Source organism: Phallusia mammillata, chromosome 4 (assembly GCF_965637545.1).
Source record: "Phallusia mammillata chromosome 4, kaPhaMamm4.hap1.1, whole genome shotgun sequence".
Taxonomy (NCBI): domain Eukaryota; kingdom Metazoa; phylum Chordata; class Ascidiacea; order Phlebobranchia; family Ascidiidae; genus Phallusia; species Phallusia mammillata.
This window is the reverse complement of record NC_137255.1, coordinates 2,591,904-2,612,752: the sequence shown is the minus strand read 5'-3', so window position 1 is coordinate 2,612,752 and position 20,849 is coordinate 2,591,904. Positions and strand designations below refer to the sequence as shown.

The 20,849-nt window shown below is 36.5% G+C and overlaps 3 protein-coding genes across 3 annotated transcripts; all 3 read left to right on the top strand.

Annotated features, from left to right (window-relative positions):
• The first annotated feature begins 4,943 nt into the window (after window positions 1–4,943).
• Window positions 4,944–7,248, top strand: LOC145225286 (uncharacterized). Its single transcript, XM_080091977.1, has 2 exons — window positions 4,944–5,492; window positions 6,414–7,248. The coding sequence occupies exons 1-2, from the start codon at window positions 5,102–5,104 to the stop codon at window positions 6,608–6,610; spliced, it is 588 nt and encodes a 195-aa protein (XP_079948103.1). The 5' UTR covers window positions 4,944–5,101; the 3' UTR covers window positions 6,611–7,248.
• Window positions 7,249–8,901: 1,653 nt separating this feature from the next.
• On the top strand, window positions 8,902–13,920 carry LOC145222440 (carboxypeptidase B-like). Its single transcript, XM_080088564.1, has 9 exons — window positions 8,902–8,975; window positions 9,022–9,142; window positions 9,881–10,120; window positions 10,474–10,680; window positions 11,366–11,458; window positions 11,927–12,023; window positions 12,510–12,715; window positions 12,931–13,015; window positions 13,407–13,920. The coding sequence occupies exons 1-9, from the start codon at window positions 8,902–8,904 to the stop codon at window positions 13,619–13,621; spliced, it is 1,338 nt and encodes a 445-aa protein (XP_079944690.1). The 3' UTR covers window positions 13,622–13,920.
• A 1,622-nt stretch (window positions 13,921–15,542) lies between these two features.
• Window positions 15,543–20,071, top strand: LOC145222439 (carboxypeptidase A1-like). The gene is made up of 7 exons (XM_080088563.1): window positions 15,543–15,566; window positions 15,634–15,840; window positions 16,970–17,062; window positions 17,497–17,593; window positions 18,689–18,894; window positions 19,367–19,451; window positions 19,835–20,071. Exons 1-7 carry the CDS (start codon window positions 15,543–15,545, stop codon window positions 20,047–20,049), a joined length of 927 nt encoding a protein of 308 aa, XP_079944689.1. The 3' UTR covers window positions 20,050–20,071.
• The last annotated feature ends 778 nt before the right edge of the window (window positions 20,072–20,849 follow it).

Below are 20,849 nucleotides of genomic sequence, written 5' to 3'. Positions count from 1 at the left end.
TTGATTTTTTATGTTTGATTTTTTTAAAAAAGTCCGCTTTCAGAATTCTGCGAAAGCCAAAAAACATTATATTTCAAAACGAAAATTAAATCTGAAAAGAATAAAACAATGTATAATGACCAGAGTCGTGATTGGTGTACTCGACGTCAAACGATTATTAATTTAAGTGGCGACCGAATACCAGGAAAATACCCACCTTTATATCAGGTGAATATAGATGATGTAAAAATTCTTTGGTGTTTTCATCCAAGTAGTGGCAACAGTTGACAAGGCTTTTGAACCTGTAGCAAAAAAGTTACATATATTTTTCAGTTTGAAATTGTACTGAGTTAAAATAAATTAACTATTTGCCTAATTTGGTTGTAAACTACGCAACATATACTGGGCACTTAAATCCTTCAATGGAAAAAGATAGTAAGCCCTCCAAAAAATTGTCTGCGGTATTTAAATAGAAAACTGAAAATTTTACAATAAACGTACTGGCCCACCAGCTGTAGAGGTAGTGTTGGATATGCTGGATACACACTGCTCCATTACGAGACATTTGTAAACAGCCCAGCAAAGGCGATTGAAAAAATTGGAAAACTTACAAAACAGGACAACAATATGATAATAATTGCCGGTGAAGAAAACAGAAATCGAATGCTTTAGCGTTTAGGTTTGCACAAATATCAAGTAGCTTTTTTTTGCTCAATAAACTAGCTTATGTCAATCAATATACTGTTTGGTACCGTTATGTTTACGTGAAGTTTGTCAGATTATTAGCCTTGCAACTTTGTGCAATGGTTGGCAACTTGTGCAACAGTTTACCTATTTTTGAAACAGGAAGAACAGAAATAAGCCGAAAGCAAAACAAAAAATAAGTAACTCAAACGTCATTGCTATTGGCAGTTCAACCCGAGTTAGCTAGGAACATAACAACGACAGAAGTAGTTCCAATAAAAAACGCTAACAAATGCCAGACAGAGCAAATCAGAGCGTCGCGCAGTATACTGCCTCTCGTGCCACTGCGCGATATGACCTTTACACAGACTACTATGGTTCAATCTGCTCTCGGACATCTTCTAGCGAACTGGCGTTTTACCGAAGACGCAGCAAATTGCTGACTTGGCAAATATTGCCAGAGCAAACGCCTACGCTCCGTTGCACCATCTATCGGAAGCAGACCAATGGTGTACGCTACCGTCTCATCAGCGCACAGTGACCTTTGTACCGACAGAAAGCACAGAAGCAGCTTTGTAGCATCATGTGGCAGCAACTGCCGATTTGTTTTCATATCAGGATTTTTTTCTGCCATTCTAGTCGACCAAACTATGTAAAGCAACTGGGCGAAAAGTGCATTTGGCTTGCGTATTTTTTAAAAAGATATTTTTCAATCTGATTCGAGCCTGAATTCAAAGCAGGTCACATTTGTTACTTAGATTTTCTTTGGCAAATCAACTTTCCGGCCATATAGGACTTTATTTTAGCAAAATTTTGGGTCGGACCAGTGTACTCCGTTTTATTCTCCTATAACTAAACAAATTCGTAAGGTTTGTACCTAATGTATTAACAACGAAGTTTTAAAACACTGAATTGTTTTCGTTAGGGCAAAATAATCCATTAGTTCTTAAACAAGTTGACAAAAAAAAAATATCTGCAAAAATATTGCGTTGCGCAATTTTTATTTTCCTACATGGTCAGAACAAGGAGGCTAAACTTAACACTCCATTGGTTTCGTGGTATTTTGCGTAACATGCGGCTGGGCAAACGATAACGAATTCCATAAATGTACACTGTTCGCGATCTGATGCAATCTGATGAAAACGGTCAAGTGCATTGTGTAAAACTTTGCGTTGAATGTCTTTCATTCAAATATTTTTATGCACAAATTAGCCTTCATGCAAATTTATCTTGTTTTGTTGCGAAAGGCACAAATAAAGCTTTCTTCCAAACGTAAGAATGCATGTTAGTTTAATTCTTTCAAAAGATTAAACGTTTGTTAATGTTTGATTTTGAAGATAATTGTGGTGTGACTTTCTCAATTAGTTTGTAATTACAACGGCGAACAATAGTTCTTAATTTTGATGAATATTGTTTTAAGTGAGACCAATATGTCGTCATGCACTGTTACGTCATGTTAAAATTCCAATGGGGTGGAAGCAAAACATTTCTAACGCCTAATAACTGCGCTATGGTTTGACTCCATTGGAATTTTAACAAACTTTTAATCTGTTTGCTTTGTTTCATCTGAAACCAGGGGGTTTCTAAAGACCAATTCCTGCTCCTGGCCACATTTTTCAAATTGATTGGTTTCGGTTGTGTTGCAATGTTGCTCAATTCCAACTCCCAGTTAGAAGAAGAAATCAGGCGGTTGTTCCCCGTTTCATGCTAATAAAACGGTGTGCACGTAAAGCTTAAAAGGCTATAACTTTAAATGGTCAAGCACCCCGATTTTTAGGCAGACTGCAGGGAGGTTTCAGGCTGTAGAGTTGTTAATACGAACTTGATTTAGGCCAGATTTTGCTCTCCGCTGCGTTTGTGTCGGACGAGCCCCCTTGCACTTCGGTGTTTAACTATAAGGTGCACTTCGCTTTTTTTAAACAGATTGAAATTTTGGTATTTGCTACAAAGTTATCCTGAACATTACTGTGATTGAAATGGCTAATGTAATACTGAACATCGGTAAAGTATTGCATGTCTCACTTAAAGGGGACATAGCACTTGTTGCTGCCGCCGAAGTATTTGGAATTGCGGGTTACGCAGCAATCAAAATTCTTAACAATAAGAAATATATGGCCGCCATCTTGAAACCCTTGCAAAATCTTGGTGGCATAATAAAAGCCTGGAGAAAGGGGAGTTTAATACTAGAAGTTGTGGCAGAAAAAGAAGAACATAGAAATAACATAAAGGCTGGGTGTGAATCGCAAGAAATTTTAAAGGAAATCAACAAACGTCTCGAAGAGTATGAAAAAGAATTCCAACAAGAAGTTGGTCGTTTTGAAACCATAGAAATCGTAAAAGAGGAAGATCTGCATATGTCGCAGGAAGAATGGGAAAAAGCAAAAATTCAATACCAAAACAACATCAAGGAATCAATTGAAAAGGGACCGAACTAAAGTAACGCAAACATTTAATATTGATTCCCACCATTAGGGAAAAATGCAACTTGTCAAAAGTAATACATGTGGTTTCAAATTTATTTTATCATTTATAGCCACTTTAGAAAAACTAAAAATATAACACTTTTTTTGTTTCCTAGTGACTATAAAGTCGTTCTCTTTTGCCTGTCGTCTAAAGGTTTCTTAAATAAGAACTACATATGCGGAATCGTTACCTTTTTATAGATGAAGAAAATCCGAACCTGCCGAAGTAAATCAAGTCTTGTTATAATTATGCAGCGCTGTCGTAACAATATGACCTGGGATAAAAAAGTTGCGCATTAAAAACAAAATTACAAAATGAATCTGGAAACTGTACCTAGCTGAAGAAAAAAAAACTTTTTCGTGTGCTTGAAAGCTTATTTAAAAACCCCTTGTTTGTTGTGTTTTTTCGCTTTATTTGTCATGAACACAGCCCTTTGAAGCATAGTTGGTATTTCTGCACAACATATTAAACCTATGTTGGTAATAAAATGCAACGCTGACGAAATAAACACGACGACAATGTCAGTGGCAATGGTTTTGCTGCAAATCACAAAATAACATATATAAGCCATACGCATCCATTATGACGTCATAGCGACAATACCAGCACTCAGTTAGCAGTTTTAAAAAAACTACACCAAAGATCACAAATCAAATCTACATTAATCGGTCATATTTTACATTACATTGCTTCCAATTACTTCTAATAAGACTAGTTACAGTTTGAGTACACAATAACACAAGTTAAACACAAATTAAAAAAGAACATTCAACATACCAACTGTTGGGTAATCAGAGTTGTACTAGCTAGCCAGCGGCAAGAGGTTGAACAACTGACATCTTAAACATGTTAAGCAGTTAACCATTGTTGTTAGAATTATATAATTATACACTACACAAAAAAATTAGGCTAAATTTACTTATTTTCACTGAAAAACCTGGCAACCAACGCAGCTCACAAAAAGGTGGCGTTCAAAGAACATGCTCTCTCGCGGATGAATATTTCAACTCTTCTTAAACCAAGAAAACCTAAATCAGCCAAGCGGAACAACTACAACAGGCCTATAAGCTTGGAAGTTCATAGTTGATAAAGTTACTGGAAACGTTTAATTCTTTAAACAAAGTTATGCACATTAAACACTCTTATATTTTTGAACAAATCTTTGCATCTATACGGACCATAACATATCACATGCCACATTTTTCTGCCAGAAACAATCAAGCAACTCCTTGTTCGTAGAAAATACTTCGTGCATCTAACGACAGCTCAGGTCTAGGTTTGCTTTTACTTGTAGCAGATATTTGATCAGTATAATTGTTGAAAATAAAACAAAATATGGACTCAAGTCTTGAGTAAAGAGATTTTTGTAGAAATAAGGACGGTATGGCAACCCTGCTTATAGTTTTGTTTTAGGCAAAACCTCTTGACTATAGCAGTTGGTATGTTACTTACACTGTAGTACAGAAAGCAGTTTAACAGTAGCTTGTATTTTATGAAAAGTAAAACATTCCAATTACCAACAATGCCATGTATAGTACAAGGATTCAACAACAGGGCGTTCCGTAATGTCAATAACCATCTGCTGCAAATAAATCATGCACAAAACGCTACCGCCCGACAGCTTACAGAGATTAAATCATTTGCAATGACTACCATTTAACAAGGCGTTCCCCACTACTGGTGACGTATTCTCGAATGCAAATGGGATTTGTCGATTGTGACGTCATAAAGCGCCTTGCAACGCCCTTCTCAGTGGTAACCTGTCATTATCTGTCTCGTGCGCAGTAATTGGCCGAATACAGCGTCGGTTTTTGGCTGCAGGGAAGAAAAAATATCGAGGGAAGTTATTTTGACACTTGATATTATCAGATGCATATCTACGTAAGCGGAGTAGGGCAATTTTCAAGCGGTGGCCTGCAATAACGGCCACAATCTATTTTTCTTTCGTGTGCTCGCGCATTTGAGTGGACTTGCAATGGAGGCTTCAGCACCAGTAATAGTGGGGTTGCTAGTTGGCAGTTTAACGCTAACTTGCATTATATCTTTATGCGTTGCGAAAATTTTCGGCAAAAAGAAAGATGAAAAGGACCCAGAAACAGATGAATCAGATATAGACAGCCCAGGAGGGGCTCGAAAGGCACCAATGGCGCCCCGTACCATGCCGAACACGGTCTTTAAACCCACAGCGCTATCTGCTGCATTACCTGCGCATCAAACAGCACATGGAAATTATCCAAAGACGAATGGTTATTCGGTAATAAACGAAATGTCCTCAAGTGGGTCAAGTTTGTCACCGATTTCGTCAATTTCAAGGTCTTATATCATCCCGAGCGCTAAACTTCAAACCAGAAGCTACAGCAAAAATGGTAAGTACTTCGGCTATTTGACTAATTGTGTGTGTTAATAGGCATATAAAGCAAGAATACAAAATTAAATTGACATTAGTTTGGTTTAAGTTTTCACTTTTTGTCGTTTATTTAATTATTCTCTCCAGTTTTTAAATTTTATTTTGTACTCATTATGTGTGTGTTGTTTTTTTCTTTAGTTATATTGATACCCCTTATTTAAAATGTTCAAACATGCTTAAAAAAAATGTTCAGCAAAATATATATCATGATACACCGTTTCATAATTCTGGCTTTTTATGGCGTTGTCACACCTGCCGTTTAAAATATCCTACAAACTACTTCAAATGCCCGGAGTATATCAAGCACTGACATTTTCAATTCAGTCGTTTACATGTCAATCACGTTTGGGAAATTCCCTTATTTCTAAAATCGCTTAGCGGATGTTATGTAAAATTGCTGCAAATCGCATCGCAGTGAAATTGCTGGCGAATTGCCAAGCAACGTGGCCAACGTTAATGTTAATAGGCGCTTTAATGTACTGCTCATTATGTTAGTAATCTGATATGCCACCAGCTATTCCGAATGGACTTGAAAAATACCATTTTAACAGCTATGGCTAAAATATAGTGAAACCACTAAATAAGCTATTGCTGCCAGGCATAATGTATAACATTATTGCTCATCCAGCAGTTTTATTATTATATAGTTAAACCACGTTAGAGTTATGTTGCATTATTTTCTTGATACTACAGTTGGTTTCACAATGTTGAGTAAAATATTATGCTTATTAAAAATGCTGATTTCATAAGTGGTCTATGAAAAGTATAAGCTAACAACATTGCATCATACGTGAAAACTAAGGTAAATGTTCGCACAATTGCATTTGAAAACAACTTGAAATAGACCGTGCGTTTTATTAAGCACTATTTTCAATTTTAGGTGTTTCTGCACCAAGTCGACCACCAAGAACAACAAACAAACAGGCACCGATGAGACGTTACCAATCCGCGGTCTCTGCAGCGCCACCTAGAAAGAAGTCCATGTACAAAAGCGTACCACCAAAACGCGCTCTTGGGTCCCAACAGTACGTCATAACCAAACCAGGATTCCAAAATTACGGATATTCGTATGCTTGAAAGCTGTACTATATGCTATTGTTTTTAATTTCCCGTGGTTCCGTTTTCAAGTACAGACTCGCACAGGAATTGAATTACCTCTATATCGTTTCAGGAAAGAATCTATATCGTTTCATACAGTTGTATTATCTTTCAATGTTTAGTATCCGCACTTACAATTAAACTACTGCATGGTATCAAAATAATAATGTTTTTGGGGGCAACTGGCTATTTTATTTAAGTTTCTTGAGCTTTTCTAGCAAATGTATTTTTATTCCTACGTTTGTTGTTTAGGACGTCGAAACGTCGAAATAAAAATACATTTGCCAGAAGAGCTCTATAAACTTGATATTATGCCTGACAGCAATAGCTTATATGTAGCTATTTTAGTATGTGTACGTAATGTCTTCGTTTTTCGCCCATGTTACATTGTCTTTTTACAGCTCACGGTTTGGTTACGTAATTCGCATTTTTTATTTCTATTTTTGTCTGCCAAATTTTTACGACGCACCGAGCATTGGTTGTTGCACAAACACACGATTTAGCGTTTTATTACACTGAAATACGTGTACAAACCACCCAGCACCCTGCGATGTGTGCAGTGGTCATAAAACATGATGTGTTTCACTCAGTGTCGAAAATACACACCTACACTTACACCTTTGTGTTATTTACCTATTTTGGTTGTGCTATTTCATCTTAATAATGAAAACTGTTGAGGATATATGAAAAACGACCGAAAACAAATCATTTTATCTCTATTAGTTTCTTGTAAAACATTCTACACAATAGTTAGGACCAAAAGTTTTAAACCGGTCTGAAATTGGAGCCCGAACCCGGCCCGAACCCGATTCGTTTTTGAGAAGCCCGTTTAGGCCCGAAAGTTTGATTGACAGACCCATACATCGAGGCATCAGGTAAGACCAAGAAAGACAATAGAAAAATGGTCTTGAACAAGGCGTTTTTGGGCTGTTTGACAATAGGTCAGGTCCAGCAACTGCCTACTTAGCTACATGAATTTATTCAAAACTATACTGATGCAGAGCGTAAAGTCAGGCCCGAATCAGGCCCGCTTTTTTCTGGTTAGGGCTGTAAAATCTACAAAAGATGGCTAACATTGAAAAGGAATACTGATTGTTTTAGAAACGAAATGGTATTTAAACATTTATGTTGCTGAACCCAAACGTCGGTTTAAATTCGAAAGTAATCCCTTGTTCAAACAACCCTTGTTCAAACAATCGAAACCAGTTTTTTTTCGCTGAACGAAGTTTCTCTTACTTATTGGCGGTAAAATTTACACAAAGTCGTATATTTCTTCTGCAAGTGAAGATTTAAACTTTATAACACGTAAGAATGCCTTTAAGAAAAGTAACAATAAAAGTTACAGCAGGGATGACTTCAAACAAGAAATAGGGAACGATTTGCTTTAAACCTAAACCGTAAAAGGCGTAGTTATTTCTTTAGCAACTTTTTATACCAGCTATGAGCTAAATGTTTTTCAATTACTACATATTTTTAAATAATTGTTGATCACTTTTTTTAAACTTTGTCATCCATTTGATTTTTTAAATCCTCCTACAAGTTATATTTAGACAATTACAGAGAAGTTTACAGAAAACGCATGAAAGGAACAATAAACCAATTGTTTGCAACCAGACAATGTTTGAATAAACGTTACACAGTATTTTGAGAAAGAATTCGACCACACAAAAAGCAGAGTTTCAAATATTTGCAATCGAAATCCTGTGAATGGCAACAACAATGGCTGCGTTCGAAACGCAAGCTCCACACAATGCATTTCTTACGTCACAATGGGATGTTTGTCCTGAAGTCATATAAATGAGGCAAACACATTTTGCTGCGGAAAATTATTAAATGCCTGTCGTAAATTTGCTCGTAAAACGGTCGCTGTTTCATTTTATCTTTTCACAAAATGGAAGACAGGGCTTATGCACAAAATGCGCAAGGTGTAAATAAGTGTGTGGTACAGTGTTAAAAATAAAACGTCATGTTCTGACATGTTTTACAACACAAAGCGAAAGTCGTTTTCAATGCAAACGCCTGAGATATTGTCACTGGATAAGACGGTTCAGTTAGTTTATTTGTTTTTTGTGTGGACAAGCAAGCAACCGAATATATTTACGTTAAAAACATTAGCAATTTTGGCTATTTTTTAGACTCAGTATTAGTAAAACTGTGAAATAGTGTTTTGTCAATATAGCTCTTATCGTGTCTGTAGTCAAAATTGCTGATTTACATTCAAAAATAATAAAAATCCGAGTTAGTTTTTACTGGTTATCTGCACAAGCAAAATGAGAATCATAATCTTGGCGGTTTGTGTGTTACTTGTGAAATCTGCGTATTCAAAATCCAAACAATATGAAAAGTAAGTACAAAATCACTTTGTTTTCTAAAATACTGATTACGTTAAGGCGGTATACGATTATTAAAACTAACGCACAAGTTTTCAGTGACCAAGTGTGGAGTGTAACACCTTCAACAGAGGAAGAACTTCAGTTCATTGCAAATTTGATCAACACCCCGCAATATAAGGTATGCAAAAACATTTTTCATATCGTTTCAGTTACAATTACAATACAAGCATCAAGCAAATACATGATAAGCTGCAGACGTTGTACACCAGCTGCACTGATGAGACAGTGTAGCCTACACTGTAAACCAGTGGTTCCCAAATTTTTCATATTTTTTTCTAAACGATCCCCTTGCCATTGTTTCGAGAGTTTGCGGTCCTTAAGCCTAAATGTGTATTTCATAAAAACAAAAGTTGTTTGCAGGATTTTAGCCAGTTGTGCAAAATTGCGCATAATAATCATCCAAAGACAGCATGTGACATCACAAACAGGACAAAAAACATTACAATTGTGCGCGAACAATTGCATTTATTATAGTTGTCATTCAATAAAGGCCATTGTTTAGCAATGGAGACAGTCGATCCTCAATTGTACTTTGATTTAAACTTTTAGTGGCACAAACTGACAAGATTTATAGAATAAGATTATAGAATTACTTCAATCGCCTCGCGGTCTCTTCAAAATTGCCTCACGGACCCCTAAAGGACCGCGAACCCCAGTTTGGGAACCGCTGGCTTAAACAGTGTGCACTGACTACAACGTATAGTTACGATTTGGTAGTTTGGTTAAAAATAGTTGCAAAAAATCGATTTTAAGATATTTCATTGCATGAACGGCTATAGTTGGAAAGGCTTATTTTTAGTTTTACAGTATTTTTTTATTTTTTTCATTTTAGCTGAATGTTTTTTACATTTTTTAGCTGGATTCTTGGAAAGATCCCAGGACAATAAACAGAGAGATTAATTTTCGAGTTCCATTTTCCGAGATACCAGCTGTGAATCAGATCTTGCAGAAACGAAAACTTGCATACAGAGTAATGATACCCGATGTCCAGCACTTAATCGACTCCCAAACTGCCTCTAGTGGAAACAGAAGAGCAGCCGTCAAAGCGACAAACATTGAGGACTTTGATTACTCAAACTATCATCCAGCTGAAGAGGTTGGTTTTCAATGCACTAATCTTGGGGGTAAAATGTAACAGAGCGCAAATAAAGAAAAAGACGCGCAGCAAAGACGACAAAAAATCTTTGGAATGCTGATGGTGTAACGATGACGTCATAAGGCATATCTCCAGTCGTGACCTCATACTTATTGATAATACTACTTACTAAGACCGTGCACAATCTGCTTATGTTTAAACTAGGCAAAAAACATTATTTAGTTTTAGTCTTTTAAAACGTTTTGTCAATTCCCGCAACAATCTTTTTTTTATTGTGATTTCATAATGGCCCAACTTTTACCCATGACGTTACGGTCCTATATGAAACCATTTAAAAAACGAAATTTATTCAGGTATACGAGTGGATTGACTTTGTCGCAAGGGACTATTCCTTCGCGAGAAAATTTGAGGTGGGAATAACAACACAAGGACGAACTATCTACGCACTCAGATTTGCTAATGGAGTTGGCACGGCCCCAAAGAAAGCGATTTACGTGGATGCACTCATTCATTGTAGGGAATGGATTACCACTGCAACTACCATGTGGACGTTTAAAGAGGTAAGGCTGCTGGTTAAAATTTTCAGGTAAATTCTAAATACAAGTGAAGTCTGAGTTTTATGGTTGATAACTGTAAAGTCTTGCACTTTGGCTCGAAACATATTTTGCAAAAGCTTTTAAGGAATGTATTTTTTCGCCCAAAAAGTGCTACAGCTTTAAGACTCTAATTTGTTGATGTAAAAGTATGACAACCTTTCAACAGTTCAGCTCAATAACGACAAGTTCTAAGTTTGACTTCGTCAATCAATAGCCTGGTTTGAACGATGTAATGGTTGTCCTGGCACTGTTTGTCTATTTTCAACATTTTACCACAAATAAATGTTTGCAAATGCTTTGACTTCGCTCGTTAAAACTCTACGACCTAATGGATGCTCTTGTTCTGCCAAATTCCGTTTTAAGTCCACGCAAACCACTATTAAGCGTTTAGTAATCAGAACAAAAACCATTTGCCTAGTGTTACTGTTATCATGATTTGTAAAGGAAAAAAATCAATTGCATTTTATATTAATGGTCAATACTTAACAATAAGCTCAATAGAACTAAATGCACCAGTGTTGTTCAACTTATACGTTTGCTGCACGTTCCGTCTACAAATGCCAATGTGTTAAAGGTGCAAAAGCATCAGACACATCGACCAAAGATTTAACTACAGAAATAGTATTTTGACATCAAAATACCCTTTCAGATGCTCACAAAGCCAGAATACTCTACTATGTGGGATGATTACGATTGGTATTTCATACCAATGATTAACATCGATGGATATGTTCACACTTGGGTAAGTTGAGACAAGTTTAAATGGTAGCCCTTTAAAACTGGCTTTAAAAACTTACATAACTTCAGTAGCTGGTGGCGTAAGAAGACAAAACGCATTTAAGGACTGAGCAAAAACAGAGCCAATATATATGTGTAAAACATGACTACGTTTCGACAAGTGCTATTGTCATTGTGAGGTTATAAGAAATAAAAACGACAGAAGGCATGCAACTAGGTGCCGCACAAAGGTAAAAAAGGGCGACACAAAGTAAAAGGCAAAAGCAAGTAAACGGAGACAGAAACGTAGTCACATTTTACACAAATATACTGGCTCTGATTGTTTTGACAATTTAAGGACGTTTTAAGTTCGATTTCGTTTGACAAAAAGTTTGTAAACATCTTAACATTTTGGAAATTGGTTGTACAATTTGTATGGCAAAGTTGCGATAAAGTAGTGTTTTTTAATGAAACTAAACAACAAAATTTACAGACCGAAGATCGATTGTGGCGCAAAACCTTAAGCCAAACGGCCACTAGGTCGTGCACAGGAGTCGACGGCAACAGGAACTGGAACGTTAGTTGGGGAGGTTTGTTTAAATAGACAAGTTTGTTTATAAAACCCAACACTTTGTTGACTTTTAGTGAATGTTATAGGATCTTTTCTGAAAATTAAATGCATCGTACGCAAACGATCATTGTTTAACTGTGTAATTTTATGTTCAAATAATCGACAGAATCAGTCAACATAAAATAAAATATATTTGAATAGGGGCTACTAATGCTGCCAACATGGGTGCAATGTTGACTGATTCTTATTGGGAAGCAATGCTGCTTTGTCTAGTTTCGGTTGTGGCCAGTGGTGGGATTCAAATTTTTTATCAGCTGGTATTATCACAAAAGTCATTTTTTCGCTGGTTTTGTTACAAAAAGTCTATTGACAGTAACTAGTAATGCTAACCAGTTCGCTGATCTCATAAAATTTCGTGAGACTTCTAAAGAACCGGTGAGAACCGGCTGAATCCCACCACCGGTTGTGGCATATTAGAAAAAAAAACATTCCTTTTAATCACTAGGCGAGGGTTCGAGTGAACGACCTTGTAATTTCGATTATCACGGTCCATTCCCCTACTCGGAACCAGAAGTGCGTCATCTATCATATTTCATCATGGAAAACAAAGACCAAATTCAAGTTCTGCTTTCCGTTCATTCCTACTCTCAACTTCTACTCTATCCTTACAACTATGACTCTGACATACATGCAGACAACGATGTTCAACTGGTACTGAAAGGCTTTAATTATTAGATCGAAACTAAATGCGTACCACCTGTAAGGATCTTATGTACAACTTGTTGCACGTGTTAAACGTTGTAAACTTTTGCATGTCCTTTATAATCCTAATTTTAGAAAAAACTTTAGTTTAACTTTAAGGAGAGATTCTTTTTGTAAAAGTGTCAATAATGTTTTGTTAAATTTTAAATTTTGTTTTGTTTAAGCATAACATTTCAAAAGCTGTGTGTGAAGCCATGTATAAAGTTCACGGGAAAACATACGTCTATGGAAGAGGAGCGGAGACTCTTTGTACGTAATCAATTTATATATTAATATCCAATTGTAAAATATTCGAGACAGATTATTATCAATAAAGTGGAACTAAAGAATGAAATACTGACTCAAGATTTTTTTTCTTCAGTGTGAATTAGATTTCAATTATAAAAGGGACAATTTAAACGATTTACAATAAACTTTGAGAAAAAATGCATTACATTAATGACATTAACAAATGATTTGCAATGTGGTAAGGCCTAACTAATCGACAACGGTTAAAATTGATTTTCACTTAATCCGGGCAAGTATTTTGGTTCAAACGGGTCCGGATTAACGGAGGTTTAATGAATTTTAGAAAAAGACCCAGATTTGAAACAAGTAATGATGGAATTGACCAATTTTGTATTTATTAATTTTTTAACAGACGTTGCTTCTGGTTTTACAATGGACTGGGCCCACCAAGTTGCAAACATACCCATCTCCTACACGTATGAACTGAGAGATACAGGGGAGTTCGGATTTCTTTTGCCGGCGGATCAGATCATTCCCAACGGACAGGAATTTCTTGCCGGCCTTGTTGTGCTGGTACAAGAGGCACAGAACCCAGTTGCAAGCGGTTATGGACCAAATGAAGTTTAAATTTAAATAGTACGCTGTTGTCGAATAAATAAGGTTGCCGCAACTTAGATTTCTGTAAATGCATGAAATGAATAATAAACCGATTGTTTGCAACCAACCAATGTTTGAATGGACTTTATTTTACGAAAGATTCGGCCGGACAGTTTCAATATTTGCAATCAATAACCTTTGAATAGCAACAACAATGGCTGCGTTCGAAACGAAAGGTCCGCACAATGCATTAGTTACGTCATAATGATATGTTTGTCCTTAAGTCGTATACATGAGGCAAACACATTTTGCTGCGGAGAATTATTAAATGCCCGTCATAAATGGCTCGTAAAACGGCTGCTGTGTCATTTTTATCATTTGGGCACATCGCCAAATGGTAGACAAGGCTTATGCACAAAATGCGTAAGTGTGTGGTAAAGTGTTAAAAATAAAACGTCATGTTCTGACATGTTTTACAACACTTTAAAGCGAAAGTCGTTTTGCAATGTACACGCCTCAGCTATTGTCACTGGATGAGATAGTTTAGTAGGTTTATTTGTTATTAGGGTGGACAAGCAAGCAAGAGAATATATTTATGCTAAAAACATTACAAATTTTGGGCAATTTTTTCAGACTCAGTATCTATACAAGTGTAAAAAAGTGTTTTGTCAATTTAGCTCTTGTAGTTGCTTTAGTCGAAATTATTGATTTATATGCAAAATTTAGAAAAGTCCTAGTTTTTATGGGTTATCTACATTAGCAAAATGAAAATCCTAATTTTTGCATGTTGTGCCTTACTTGTGAAATGTGCCTTTTCAAAATCCAAGCAATATGAAGGGTAAGTATAAAATTACTTTTTTTTCTACATAACCTAATTATGTTGAGGTAGCACGATTATTTAAACATTGCAGTGTATCCTTTTCCTTGATAACGCTTGATATAGACTATGTGTTGTAGCTTACAAATACAAAACTAACGCACAAGTTTTCAGTGATCAAGTTTGGAGTGTAACACCTTCAACAGAGGAAGAACTTAAGTTCATTGCAAATTTGATCAACACCCCGCAATATAAGGTATTCAAAAACATTTTTGTCATATTCATTTAGTACCATTTAAAAGCATCCAGCGAATACATGATAAGCAGCAGACGTTTCACAAGGTTTGCAGCTGGTGACTAGAGATAGGCCTTATTGGCAACGGAACTCAAGCTTGTCGAAAATAACAGACTAAAAAACAAGCCCTACGAAACCTGTTCGATGCCACAAGCTCATAAGGCCAATTTCTTGTCACCACCTGTACTTAAAGGCTTAAAGTTAAACAGAGTGCACTGGTAATTCGGTTAACATAAAACCGAAATATTTTCTGTGTATTGACCGCCGGAAATTCAATTTGATTGCATAAACGGCTCTGGATGTATAAGGCTTATTTGTACTGTATTTTTTCCATTTCGGCTGAAAGTTATTTTCATTTTTTAGCTGGATTCTTGGAAAGATCCCAGAACAATAAACAGGGAGATAAATTTTCGGGTTCCCTTTTCTGAGATACCAGCAGTGAATCAGATCTTGCACAAACGAGGCCTTGCATACAGAGTAATGATACCCGATGTCCAGCACTTAATCGACTCACAAACCGCCTCTAAAGGAAACAGAAGAGCAACCACCAAAGCCACAAACATTCTAGACTTTGATTATTCAAATTACCACACCGCTGATGAGGTTCGTTTTTTATGCATATAACCTTTTTTGTGGTATTAAAGTACAACAAACAACAAACTTTTAGTAATGACGTCATACTGCAACTCATTCGGTCCTGGCATATTTATTTTAAAACGCTGATCCAAAAAGAACAATACAAAAATCCGCTGATTTCTTTGTTATAAACAAACTAGGCCAAAATAGCAAGTCTTTTCAACGTTGTGTTGATTTCTAGAACGAAGTTTTATGTTCTGGTTATGACGTCATGCTTACCGAATTTTGTACCCATGACGTCATCATTAATCACTATTACGTGGCTAGGTTGTAAAATAGAAGTTTTGTTTTCAGATATACCAGTGGATCGACTTTGTCGCAAGGGATTATTCCTTCGTTACCAAGTTCCAAGTGGGAGTAACATCACAAGGAAGACCGATCTACGGACTTAGTATAGCTAATGGAGTTGGCACGGCCCAGAAGAAAGTAATTTACGTGGACGCTCTTATCCATTGTAGGGAATGGATTACCACTGCTACAACCATATGGACGTTTAAAGAGGTAAGACCGTTGAAGAGCTATGTTGTAAACATACCTGGGTAAAATTTCAGGTTAATTCGGAGTACAAATTAAGTCTGAGTTCCATGGTTGATAAACGTAAAATCTTGGCAAATTTATTTCATGTCAAAATCCTTTTACGTTAGTTAGTTTAAATTGAAATCCCTCAAATTGAACAGTTTTCCCTTCTTGTTGAAAATATTCTGGCTTATTACACAAAAAAGGCAAGTTTACATGAAATAAGCTACCTAAAGATTTCACAACGGCACTGTTTTGTAATTTAAATTAATCGAGTCTTAACAGCAAGAAATCAAGGCAGTTATTTAAAAAACACAACTTTGTAGTAGCGTCCCGATATAATATGCATAACTGACTAAAGCAATTGCAACAGTTTGAAAAGGGCTGCATTTGGGGGTGAAGAAATTGCACTTTGGATAAATACTTTTACTTAATTCTTTGAACATGTATTTTTTCGCCTATAAAGCGTCACAACTTTATAACTCCAATGTGTTAAAGCAAAAGTATGACAACATTTTGACATTTCAGCTCCATCACGACAAGTTCTAAGTTTGACTTCGTAAATCAATAGCCTGGTTTGAACGATGCAATGACAGCATGTTGTGGCTTGTTTATGGTTGTCCTGGTACTGTTTGTCTATTTTTTACCTTTTTACGACAAATGAATGTTTGCAAAAGCGTTTACTTCGCTCGTTAAAACTCCACGGCCCAAACGTTGCTCGCTGAGCTGCATAATCCCATTTTAAAGCCTTGCAAACCACAATTTGTCGGTTAGTTATCAGAACAAAAATCTTTTGCTTAGTGTTTACATACATTGCTAAGGAAAAAAAGTCAATTGTAGTTGCCAATAATCGGCTACAACTACACCAAAGGATTACAACTAATTGTGCAAACGTGCAATGAGTTAAGTATCTTAAATTGACGATTGGGCAACAAGAAAAGCACATGAAATATGCCTGAAAACAACCTTATATGAATCGAGAAAATATTTTTCAACAAAAATTTCAACAAAATGCTCTACATTCCCGCTGAAACAAAAAAATTTTAAATAATAATAGTAGACATCTAATTTACTGAACATGGATTCGGGACACTGTTTTGAAATTTCATTTTAGATGCTTACAAAGTCGGAATACTCTTCCATGTTAGATGATTACGATTGGTATTTTATACCAATGATTAACATCGACGGATATGTACATACTTGGGTAAGTGAAATCAACTAACATAAATATTACGTATTTGGCCGTAAAAGGGCAGTTTTTTATATGAGTTAATGATGTAAGAAGAATTTTTAATTCAAAAACTTTGACAAGTCTAAAGTCGATCCCCGTTTTATTTAGACATATATATTTCACCTAAGTAATAGGCATCGTCAGTATCTAAAAACAAACAGCGCTAAAAATCGTATGCAAGTTAAACCGTGAAGCACAAACAAACGTTGTCTCCATCTGTCGTACTGAGTCTCTGCTGACTCGTGACTTACAATATACTACAAGAAGAGTTTAAAGGCGTTTTAAGGCTGATTTCAAAAAGTTTGCAAACATGTTACCTTTCGTGAGTATGGTTCAACATTTTGTTTGGTTTAGTTGTGACAAAACAGTATATCTCTTTAACTAACACTCAAGAATAAAATTTACAGAATGGAAATCGATTGTGGCGAAAAACCTTAAGCGCGACGGCCACTAGTTCGTGCACAGGAGTCGACGGCAACAGAAACTGGGACGTTAATTGGGGAGGTTTGTTTAAATAGACAAGTTTGTTTATTAAAACCCTAATCTTCGTTGACATTTTGTGTTTGGTATACAGGATCTATTTAACAAGCAACAATGCTTCCTAATCAGAATCAGTGAACAATGGGGTTAAACGATAATAGAAATAGAATATATTTGAAAAAGTGCGATTGATGATGCCCACATAGGTGCAATGTTGACCGATTCTTATAAGGAAGCACTGTTGCTTTGTCCAGTTTTGGTTGTGGTACAGAGTTGTAAGGAGGGCCGGGTTCGGGCTTTGGGTTCTTAAAAAAACGGGCTTGATTCGAGCGTGACTTTACACTCTGTGTCATTTTTTCATATAAATTTAACTCGCTAAGTAGCCAGTTGCTAGACCTGACCTAATGTCAAGCAGCCCCAAAACGCCTGTCAAACAGCAACAAAATTGTTTAAGACCGATTGTCTATTGCATTGGTTCCCAACCTTTTTTTAACGCGACCCAAATACTTACCAAAATTTAGTTTTGTGGTTTCTCGAGACCCATGAATATGCTATTTTAGTTATATTTTTGTCTGTAAGATAGGAAAGTTTTTTGAAAATTACTACGCCAGTTTAGCAAATCAACAACCTTATAACGAACAAACGCTGTTGTTTTTTACGACCAAACATTTCCATTTGTTCCGAACTTGGAGCTGAATCGAGGCATTATTTGCTAGACAACGCGATAAGTTGTGATGAAGTTATTATTTAGCAAGAATTTAAAGCCCTGGGTAATATAAAAGTAACGCTACGAGGCGTCAAAAAGTAGATGCTGTAATTGTCACTACAACAAGCGACCCAACAGAATGTTCAGGCGACCCAACTTTGGGTCGCGACCCATAGGTTGGGAACCACTGGTCTATTGTGTTGGTTGTTTTGGTCTTTTCTGAGGCTTTAATGTAGGCGCCTGCCAATCAAACTTTCGGGCCTAAAACGTTTTGGGTTAGGGCCGGGTTTCGAGCTTGTACTTTCAGGTTCGGACTCCAGTTTCATTTCCGTTTACAACTTTTTTACATGTTGTTTCCCGTTTTACATTTTGTGGCATATTAGAAAACACAAACATTTTGTTTTGATCACTAGGCGACGGTGCAAGCCCTAGACCTTGTGACCTTACCTACCACGGTCCATTTCCCCACTCTGAACCGGAAGTACGTCATCTATCTTATTTCATTATGGAAAACAAAGACCAAATCCAAGTTTTGCTTTCCGTTCACTCCTACTCCCAACTGCTACTCTACCCTTACAACTATGACCTTATCACTATTGCAGACAACGACGTCCAACTGGTAATGAAGTGTTTTAAAAATTATTACACTAAAACTAGTGGTTTTTGAACCTTTTCTGTTATATGTAATGATATTTTTTATCGCTGCCTACCAACCTAAACCTCGTTTGAATGGGTAGGCCAAGAATCAGGCCTATTCTTCTTGACATGCTAGCATATTTCCAAAACCGACAAGGTTAGCAATTCCAAAATAATGTCCAAGAAACGGGTTCAATCCACAAACTAGGCCCGATTAGTTGGATCAGTTAAGTTTTAGTTGAGTATCCGACTTGTATTAGGTAAGTTACAACAAAAAGCTACTCGCGTACCACCTGTAAAGCTCTTACCTACAACTAGTTGCACGTGTACCACAGGTCGAGAACCACCGTCTTAAACGTTGTGAATACGTTGACTTCAAGAAAGGTTTAGGGAAAAGATTCTGTTTGTAAATATGTCAAAAATGATTTGTTAAATTTTGAAATTGTTTTGTTAAGCATAACATTTCAAAAGCTGTGTGTGAAGCCATGTATGCGGTCCACCAGAAAACATACACCTATGGAAGAGGAGCGGAGACTATTTGTACGTAAGCATTTTTTATAAGTTATATATCAATGTTTTTTTGAAATACTAACACAAGAATTATGTCTCTTAAGTAAGAATTAGATTTTAACCTAAAAGGGCTAAAGGGGTGTATTTCAACGATAAAACTCTCGGTCGAACCGTGGTTAAACCTGAACTTCGCATAAATTGAACAAAACATTGAGGTACTAATGATTTATAATGTGGTAAATCTTTAACTAATCGACATTAGTTAATCCGGATTTTTGCCTAATCCGTGCAAATTTTTGGGTCCAAACGCATCTGGTTTATTGAGGTTTACTGAATTTGAAAAAAAAAACACCTTGATTTAAAACATAGTGGTGATGGAACTAACCAATTGTGTACACGTTCTTTTTGAACAGACGTCGCTTCTGGCGTCACAATGGACTGGGCCCACGAGGCTGCAAACATACCCATCTCATACACGTATGAACTAAGAGACACAGGGGAGTATGGGTTTCTTTTGCCGGCGGATCAGATCATTCCTAATGGCGAGGAGTTTCTTGCCGGACTAGTTGTGCTGGTACAAGAGGCACAGAACCCGGTTGCAAGCGGTTATCGACCAAATGAAGCTTAAATTTAATAAAAAGGGACACAAAACGTACTACCACCAATATTTGTTGTTTTGATGAGTTGGTTGACTAAAAAATTGGTTAATTTTGTTTTAATAAGTTCTTCATTGACGTTTTTGACCCATATTTTTATGAGATATGTTTGTAGATATTGTTGTGCGGAGAAATTCAGGTTTTGTTTACATGCGTAATTTTTAATTTACATATATCACTTAATGAAATCTGAGTCGTTGATTTGCGCTTAAAAGACAAATTGAATTTACAACTATAAAGAAACGGTCGGGTCGTCAGGCAGTTATGACATATTTTTCACAATATGCTAGCTATAGGCCACATATTCATAGCTAGTTTTGCAAGAGAGCAATGACTTATGCCAACAATATTGATTTTAGTAGGATGTGAGAGATGATGTGCTAGCAGCTTTTTCATGAAATCCAATGAAGGCATTTCAGGCCAGATCAAACACAAGTTCTCAAAGTACACAGAGAACCACTGTAAGTTTGCACCCTTTACGGCCACACACCAGTATATCCGCAACATAGATTTTTATACATTAGCTATTGCTGCCAGGCATAGTATCAAGTTTAACAACCTCTCCCGGCAAATGTGATTTTATTCCGACGTTTCGACGTCCTATACAGGCCCAATCATTTGTTATCGCGCGGTGTTTTCGTGGCGTTGTGACGTGCTTACGTTCCATTCTTTTTTTTCCTTTGTTAATCGCGCACTGCACTAGTCGCAGTCAGTGTTATTTACCCTGATGAAGACGACCTGTATAGGACGTCGAAACGTCGGAATAAAATCA